This window comes from Telmatherina bonti (assembly GCF_933228915.1).
Source record: "Telmatherina bonti genome assembly, chromosome: 19".
NCBI classification, from domain to species: Eukaryota; Metazoa; Chordata; class Actinopteri; order Atheriniformes; family Telmatherinidae; genus Telmatherina; species Telmatherina bonti.
In genome coordinates this window covers 4,247,099-4,256,744 of record NC_136617.1, presented here as the reverse complement: position 1 = coordinate 4,256,744, position 9,646 = coordinate 4,247,099, and the positions used below count along the sequence as shown (strand labels likewise).

General features: G+C 46.9%; 1 protein-coding gene across 1 annotated transcript; it reads left to right on the top strand.

Moving 5' to 3' along the window:
- Positions 1 to 364: 364 nt before the first annotated feature.
- On the top strand, positions 365 to 9,139 carry oscp1a (organic solute carrier partner 1a; the record flags this gene model as incomplete). The annotated part of the gene is made up of 11 exons (XM_079258551.1): positions 365 to 476; positions 588 to 617; positions 1,909 to 2,063; positions 2,622 to 2,789; positions 7,317 to 7,397; positions 7,480 to 7,583; positions 8,286 to 8,414; positions 8,503 to 8,557; positions 8,643 to 8,788; positions 8,875 to 8,935; positions 9,014 to 9,139. 11 exons carry the CDS (start codon positions 365 to 367, stop codon positions 9,137 to 9,139), a joined length of 1,167 nt encoding a protein of 388 aa, XP_079114677.1.
- Between the last annotated feature and the right edge of the window lie 507 nt (positions 9,140 to 9,646).

Here is a 9,646-nt window from a genome sequence, read left to right as displayed (position 1 = left end):
AGCTGGAGAGATGAACATCCGCCCTACCCTGGGAGATACACAGCAACATGTATTCATTGCCATGTGGATGTTTGTCCCTTCCTTTCTCTCAGGATCATTTACCTTCTGTAGCTGCTCTCCTGCACGGTCAGCTGATCCTGATCCCGTCCAATCAGGATGCTGATCCTCTCCAGGCCACCTGGTGCATCTTAGCGACAATCTGCAGAATCTGGATCAGATAAGACATGAACATGGACGGTTCTGGCTGCGGCGGCGGTCCACGGCGTGATGGTCTTCCCATGAGCAGAGTGTTGGTGGTTTTCAGAGAGCCAGGCTGCTTGTGAGACCAGGTCCTGGTCTTCAGGACAGAATCCTGCTGGTTAAGATGTCTGTCAGAACTCTGCCGCTGGTTTTCATTAATCTGGGAGGAGAAATGCTTTACATCCTGGACCAGCGTCTGCGGGCTCACAACACGTCTGAGGACGGCTCAGAGAAAGGTAGAGGACCACCCAGCGGGACTTCCAGAACCGGACCTCTCAGGTGGTTTTCTTTCTGAACGACTGATCTGGTTTCTCTCTTTTTCTTCATGGATCCTCACCGGACCGCAGGAGTCTGGTCTGACAACGACAGGAGGAGAGGTATGGAGCAGAAATCCACCTTAGAACTAGTCAGGTACCAGGTCCTGGAGTCTGCTGGTGGTTCAGGATCCACGGATCTCAGAACAGTTCCAGTCCTGGATCCCCTCTGAGATGAAGCAGCCATGTTTACGACTCATATAGAAACCCCATAAATCCCTTCAATCCTTCTGATCATAAACTCCTGGTCTGGGTCCGGGTCCGGGTCCGGGTCCTGGTCCTGGCCCCAATCCTGGTCCTGATCCTGATCCTGGTTCTGGTTCTGGTCCTGGTCCAGGTCCTGGTTTGGGTCCGGGTCCTGGTCCGGGTACTGGTCCGGGTCCTGGTCCTGGCCCCAATCCTGGTCCTGATCCTGATTCTGGTTCTGGTCCGGGTTCTGGTTCTGGTCCTGGTCCAGGTCCTGGTTTGGGTCCGGGTCCTGGTCCGGGTACTGGTCCGGGTCCTGGTCCTGGCCCCAATCCTGGTCCTGATCCTGATCCTGGTTCTGGTCCGGGTCCTGGTTCTGGTCCTGGTCCTGGTCCTGATCCTGATTCGTATCCTGGTCGCAATCCTGGTCCTGGTCCTGGTCCCGGTTCTGGTCCGGGTCCCAATCCTGGTCTTAGTCCTGGTTCTGGTCCTGGTTCTGGTCAGAGTCGCGATCCTGGTACTAGTCCTGTCCTGGTCCCAATACTGGTCCTGGTCCTGGTCCAAGTCCTAGTCCTAGTTCTAATCCTGGTCTGGGTCCCGATCCTGATCCTGGTCCGGGTGCTGGTCTCAAACCTGATCCTGATCCCAATCTTGATCCTGGTCCCGATCTTGATCCTGGTCATGGGCTTGATCCTGATCTCGACCCCATTACTAGTCCTCGTCCTAGTCTTGGTCCCAGTCCTGATCCTGATCCTGCTCCCAATTCCAGTCTTTATCCTAGTCCTGATTCCAGTTCCGAGTCCTGACCCTGACCCTGACCCTGACCCCCATCCTGGTCCTGATCCCAATACTAGTCCTTGTCCGAGTCCTGATCCTGATAGTGGTCCTGGTCCTGATCTAATTCTTCATGTCCTTCTCTTTGACTTGATTCAGTTTTTCTCCAGCTTTTAAAGAGCTTTTTTCTCATTGTAGTTCCAGTCCAGACCTGATACTGGACCGGTTCCAGTCCAGACCTGATACCGGACCGGTTCCGGTCCAGACCTGATACCGGACTGGTTCCAGCTTTAGTTGTGGACCAGCTCTGGTCCAGTCAGTCCAGTCCTGGTCCCGGACCTCTGGGCCAGGCGGGGTTCTGTGTGTTGGTCTCAGGTTTGTGTCTTCTGTCCAGTGATGGGGGACATCGTGGGGACCATGTTCAGTAAAACCTTCATGGACGAGCTCCTCAAACCTCAGCAGCTGTTCTCTCACCGGACCATGAAGACGGTGCTGACACGCTTAGCACACGCCTCCATCATGAGGCTGAACCCGGCCAGCATGGACAGGGTGCGTGTAGAACCCGGTCTGGATGTTAGGAGGAGAATCTGGAAAGAAGCGCAGCAGAAAAAACTGCTCTGGTTCTCATCGAGACCGAGAAGCGACGTGGAGATGAAAGCATGTCGCTGTAACGTGCAAACTGATCAAACAAATAAAACATGCGTGATGATTAAAACCTGTTCTTGAGTTCAGGTAAATTTTAGTTTGAAATAACTTTATTATTTCCTCATGTAAAAAAAATTAAATTGAAGGAATTTTGTATTAAAAAAAAGATAAACACAGATAAATAAAAACATTACTGAGGTTAACCAAAAGGTTACACAAATTAAATTAAATTAAATTAAATTAAATTAAATTAAATTAAATTAAATTAAATTAAATTAAATTAAATTTGTTAGTCGTTTATAAACAAACAATAAACAAGAAAATATGCATGCCTATGCGGCCTAAAGACTGGTTTGTGGTCTTTGGACCGGATCTGGTCCACATAACTCTGAACAGAACCTGTGACCTGCAGACTGGACCCGCTGTGTACAAGTATTTCTTCTTCTCTTGTTCCTCCTCCAGCTTTATGACCTAATGGTCATGGCCTTTAAGTATCAAGTCTTTCTTTGTCCACGTCCCAAAGACCTGCTGCTGGTCTCCTACAACCACATAGATGCCATCAGAGAGTTTGTAAAGGACACACCTGTGCTGGTCAACCAGGTGGACGACACTCACAGGAAAATAATCGAGGTATTGATAACAGGACTTTCTATCATTTACCAGCAGCAGTCATGTTGAACTTGCATGCTAGATCAAACATCCAGATGTTTCCACGTTAGACATCCAGATGTTTCCACGTTAGACATCCGGATGTTTCCGCGTTAGACATCTGGATGTTTCCGCGTTAGACATCCGAATGTTTCCGCGTTAGACATCCAGATGTTTCCACGTTAGACATCTGGATGTTTCCGCGTTAGACATCCGAATGTTTCCGCGTTAGACATCTGGATGTTTCCGCGTTAGACATCCGGATGTTTCCGCGTTAGACATCTGGATGTTTCCGCGTTAGACATACGAATGTTTCCACGTTAGACATCTGGATGTTTCCGCGTTAGACATCTGGATGTTTCCACGTTAGACATCCGGATGTTTCCGCGTTAGACATCTGGATGTTTCCGCGTTAGACATCCAGATGTTTCCGCGTTAGACATCCAGATGTTTCCGCGTTAGACATCCGAATGTTTCCGCGTTAGACATCTGGATGTTTCCGCGTTAGACATCCAGATGTTTCCGCGTTAGACATCCGAATGTTTCCACGTTAGACATCCGGATGTTTCCGCTTTAGACATCTGGATGTTTCCGCGTTAGACATCCGAATGTTTCCACGTTAGACATCCGGATGTTTCCGCGTTAGACATCTGGATGTTTCCGCGTTAGACATCCGAATGTTTCCGCGTTAGACATCCAGATGTTTCCACGTTAGACATCCGGATGTTTCCACGTTAGACATCCGGATGTTTCCGCGTTAGACATCTGGATGTTTCCGCGTTAGACATCCGAATGTTTCCGCGTTAGACATCCAGATGTTTCCACGTTAGACATCCGGATGTTTCCGCGTTAGACATCCGAATGTTTCCGCGTTAGACATCCAGATGTTTCCGCGTTAGACATCTGGATGTTTCCACGTTAGACATCCGGATGTTTCCGCGTTAGACATCCAGATGTTTCCGCGTTAGACATCTGGATGTTTCCACGTTAGACATCCGGATGTTTCCGCGTTAGACATCCAGATGTTTCCGCGTTAGACATCCAGATGTTTCCGCGTTAGACATCCGGATGTTTCCACGTTAGACATCCGGATGTTTCCACGTTAGACATCTGGATGTTTCCACGTTAGACATCCAGATGTTTCCACGTTAGACATCTGGATGTTTCCGCGTTAGACATCCGGATGTTTCCACGTTAGACATCCGGATGTTTCCACGTTAGACATCCGGATGTTTCCACGTTAGACATCTGGATGTTTCCACATTAGACATCCAGATGTTTCCACGTTAGACATCTGGATGTTTCCACGTTAGACATCCAGATGTTTCCACGTTAGACATCTGGATGTTTCCACGTTAGACATCTGGATGTTTCCGCGTTAGACATCCAGATGTTTCCGCGTTAGACATCCGGATGTTTCCACGCTAGACATCCAGATGTTTCCGCGTTAGACATCTGGATGTTTCCTCGTTCGACATCTGGATGTTTCCACGTTAAACATCTGGATGTTTCCACGTTAAACATCTGGATGTTTCCGCGTTAAAAACATCTGGATGTTTCCACGTTAAACATCTGGATGTTTCCACGTTAAACATCTGGATGTTTCCACGTAAGACATCCGAATGTTTCCACGTTCGACATCTGGATGTTTCCGCGTTAAACATCTGGATGTTTCCGCGTTAGACATCTGGATGTTTCCGCGTTCGACATCTGGATGTTTCCGCGTTAAACATCTGGATGTTTCCGCGTTCGACATCTGGATGTTTCCGCGTTCGACATCTGGATGTTTCCGCGTTAAACATCTGGATGTTTCCGCGTTAGACACCAGGATGTTTCCACGTTAGACATCCGGATGTTTCCACGTTAGACATCTGAATGTTTCCACGTTAGACATCCGAATGTTTCCACGTTAGACATCCGAATGTTTCCACGTTCGACATCTGGATGTTTTCACGTTAAACATCTGGATGTTTCCGCGTTAAACATCTGGATGTTTCCGTGTTAAAAACATCTGGATGTTTCCGCGTTAAACATCTGGATGTTTCCGCGTTAGACATCTGGATGTTTCCGCGTTCGACATCTGGATGTTTCCGCGTTCGACATCTGGATGTTTCCACGTTAGACATCCGGATGTTTCCGCGTTCGACATCTGGATGTTTCCACATTAGACATCCAGATGTTTCCACGTTAGACATCTGGATGTTTCCACGTTAGACATCCAGATGTTTCCACGTTAGACATCTGGATGTTTCCACGTTAGACATCTGGATGTTTCCGCGTTAGACATCCAGATGTTTCCGCGTTAGACATCTGGATGTTTCCACGTTAGACATCCGGATGTTTCCGCGTTAGACATCCAGATGTTTCCGCGTTAGACATCCAGATGTTTCCGCGTTAGACATCCGGATGTTTCCACGTTAGACATCCGGATGTTTCCACGTTAGACATCTGGATGTTTCCACGTTAGACATCCAGATGTTTCCACGTTAGACATCTGGATGTTTCCGCGTTAGACATCCGGATGTTTCCACGTTAGACATCCGGATGTTTCCACGTTAGACATCTGGATGTTTCCACATTAGACATCCAGATGTTTCCACGTTAGACATCTGGATGTTTCCACGTTAGACATCCAGATGTTTCCACGTTAGACATCTGGATGTTTCCACGTTAGACATCTGGATGTTTCCGCGTTAGACATCCAGATGTTTCCGCGTTAGACATCCGGATGTTTTCACGCTAGACATCCAGATGTTTCCGCGTTAGACATCTGGATGTTTCCTCGTTCGACATCTGGATGTTTCCACGTTAAACATCTGGATGTTTCCACGTTAAACATCTGGATGTTTCCGCGTTAAAAACATCTGGATGTTTCCACGTTAAACATCTGGATGTTTCCACGTTAAACATCTGGATGTTTCCACGTAAGACATCCGAATGTTTCCACGTTCGACATCTGGATGTTTCCGCGTTAAACATCTGGATGTTTCCGCGTTAGACATCTGGATGTTTCCGCGTTCGACATCTGGATGTTTCCGCGTTAAACATCTGGATGTTTCCGCGTTCGACATCTGGATGTTTCCGCGTTCGACATCTGGATGTTTCCGCGTTAAACATCTGGATGTTTCCGCGTTAGACACCAGGATGTTTCCACGTTAGACATCCGGATGTTTCCACGTTAGACATCTGAATGTTTCCACGTTAGACATCCGAATGTTTCCACGTTAGACATCCGAATGTTTCCACGTTCGACATCTGGATGTTTTCACGTTAAACATCTGGATGTTTCCGCGTTAAACATCTGGATGTTTCCGTGTTAAAAACATCTGGATGTTTCCGCGTTAAACATCTGGATGTTTCCGCGTTAGACATCTGGATGTTTCCGCGTTCGACATCTGGATGTTTCCGCGTTCGACATCTGGATGTTTCCGCGTTAGACATCTGGATGTTTCCGCGTTCGACATCTGGATGTTTCCGCGTTCGACATCTGGATGTTTCCGCGTTAGACATCTGGATGTTTCCGCGTTAAACATCTGGATGTTTCCGCGTTAGACATCCGGATGTTTCCGCGGTAAACATCTGGATGTTTCCGCATTCGACATCTGGATGTTTCCGCGTTAAACATCTGGATGTTTCCGCGTTAGACACCAGGATGTTTCCACGTTAGACATCCGGATGTTTCCACGTTAGACATCCGAATGTTTCCACGTTAGACATCCGAATGTTTCCATGTTCGACATCTGGATGTTTCCGCGTTCGACATCTGGATGTTTCCACGTTAAACATCTGGATGTTTCCGCGTTAAACATCTGGATGTTTCCGCGTTAAAAACATCTGGATGTTTCCACGTTAAACATCTGGATGTTTCCACGCTAGACATCCAGATGTTTCCACGTAAGACATCCGAATGTTTCCACGTTCGACATCTGGATGTTTCCGCGTTAAACATCTGGATGTTTCCGCGTTAGACATCTGGATGTTTCCGCGTTAGACATCTGGATGTTTCCGCGTTAGACATCTGGATGTTTCCGCGTTAAACATCTGGATGTTTCCGCGTTAGACATCCGGATGTTTCCGCGTTAAACATCCGGATGTTTCCACGTTAGACATCCGAATGTTTCCGCGTTAAACATCCGGATGTTTCCACGTTAGACATCCGAATGTTTCCACGTTAAACATCTGGATGTTTCCACGTTAAACATCTGGATGTTTCCGCGTTAGACATCTGGATGTTTCCACGTTAAACATCTGGATGTTTCCGCGTTAAACATCCGGATGGTTCCACGTTAGACATCCGAATGTTTCCGCGTTAGACATCTGGATGTTTCCGCGTTAGACATCTGGATGTTTCCACGTTAAACATCTGGATGTTTCCGCGTTAAACATCTGGATGTTTTTCTACGTTAAACATCCGGAAGTTTACATGTTAAACATTTGGATGTTTCTACGTTAAACATCCAAATGTTTTAAATTAATCCGCTGTCTTCACCGCCTGTCTTCTGCCTCCAGGTTTACTCACATCTGTCAGAAGGAGAATTCCAACTTCTCCGACAGACACTGCTAATATTTTTCCAGGATGTGCACGTCCGTGTGAGTCCTGCTATCAAACTTACTTCCATGAACGCAACAGATAAAATATCTCATATGGTTTCATCTTTCCTTCCCGTTACAGGTGTCACTTTTCTTAAAGACTCAAATTCAGAATCCTAATGGACGTTTCACCATGGCAACATCCGGCCTGGTACCATATGGGATGGACGTCCCGGGACTTATTAGGTATTCCTAGAACTAGAATGAGACATTTCACTGTTTATTGGATGTCATTGGTGAAAACCGTCATCCTAACCGATGCTAATGTAGCAAGTTCATGCTAACCTATGCTAAAATAGCAAGTTCATGCTAACCTATGCTAATGTAGCAAGTCGTTGCTAACCTATGCTAATGTAGCAAGTTCATGCTAACCTAAGCTAATGTAGCAAGTTTATGCTAACCTATGCTAATGTAACAAGTTCATGATAACCTATGCTAATATAGCAAGTTTATGCTAACCTATGCTAATGTAGCAAGTCGTTTCTAACCTATGCTAATGTAGCAAGTTCATGCTAACCTATGCTCATGTAGCAAGTTTATGCTAACCTATGCTCATGTAGCAAGTTTATGACAGAAAATGCAAAACGGACTGAACCAGTATCACCAAAGTGGGCATGATCATTAAATACCTCCAATGACGCCACCTGTCAGCACAGTGGTAGAGCGATTGTGATGTGGGCATCCTGCAGTCACTGAGTGGACCATGAGGTCTTAGTGTGGTCCAGTCCGGACCTCGTCCCGACAGCGGGAACTGGTCTTGGTCTGAGTCCGGACCTCGTCCCGACAGCGGGAACCGGTCCTGGTCCCGGTCCTGGTCGGAGTCTCCTGACATGTAAAACAGAAAGAAGGTATGAATGTTGGCAACTTTCCGGCGGTCTCTGTGGGCAGGGTCTTGGACGTGAGGGGCAGAGAAGTGATGCGGAGGGAATTCTCCACCGGAGGAAGCTACAGCAGCCCAGTCAGGGAAGGATGTTTTGATCTGCATGGAGACAGAGTCATCAGACTGGGAATGAACATGTATGAAGTGTGTATGAACATGTGCAGCGTTACATCCTGCCGGCTGGTCCAGTTTCCGACCCTGCTGTGTTTTCTGCTTCATTTCAAGCTACACCGTGGACCACCTGGAGGAGACACGCACCTCGAAGACAGCTGGTGTGAAGGTAACACCGAGATCTGTCCTGTCAGACACACTTGTAGATAAAATTCTCAGTTAGACACGACGTTCCTGCTCCCATCCTGCTGCAGCCTGACGACGCTCCCAACCTCCTGGCCAAGGAGGAGCTGAACCTGCTGGCCCGGCTCATGGGCAGCATGAAGGCCGAGGACGCTCCCACAGGTCACGTCGGGATCCGGATCAACCTGTTCCACACCGACCAGGAGGAGGAGGAGGGGTGGGTGCTCTTCATCTCGTCTCTACTCTTTCTGTGCTCTGAGATCTGAGTTTGTCCTACATGAAGGTGCTTTTGTTGTGGAACAGGGGAACTACAGGAGGAGCTTGGGAATCCCTGTCTGAAGTGATAAGTATTCAAGCCATGCAGGTAGGAGGCGGGTACCGCTGGGTAGAAGCGACACGCCGACATACCGGCATAAATCTGGACCGTGTTTGTTTCTTACAGGATGAACAGGCAGCCAATGAGCTGGCTCGGATCGCTGGACAGTTTGCAGAAGAAGAAGAGAAACGTGATCATCATGGCAACAGCAGCAAAGGAGACGAGCTGCTGGCCATGATGGACGACCTCTGACCCTACACGCAATAATCATCACGTTTTATCTGCACAGAAACTTCGAATCGGCTCTGACTGAGAGTTTTATGTAAAACGCAGTTTGTCTCAGAAAGCTGAATATGTTCTGCTCTGTAGCTCAAATCAAATAAAACTACATGTATTAATATTGTAAGTTTTCAATAAAACACCAGGAAATACCTCTCGCTCCATTTTCTACATTAAATCAGTTCATTTAAAATATTTCAGGAGATTCAATCCAGTGTTGAGTAATGTCAATATAAAACTATTGAACTGGAAGTGTTTAATGCATCAGTCACTTTATTGGCAGCTTTTTCAGTCATTACTGAATTATTTTTGTTTTTATCCGTGTGTGTATAATCTTGTATGTGAATAAGGAGCCTAATTAATCTTTTTAACAGTAAAAGCTGCAGGAATTTATTAAACATGCAAACATGAATAAAAATAGAAGATGTGGGTCAGAACCAGAGTCATCCAAGTTCTAAGGATCTCACACTCGCTTCGGAA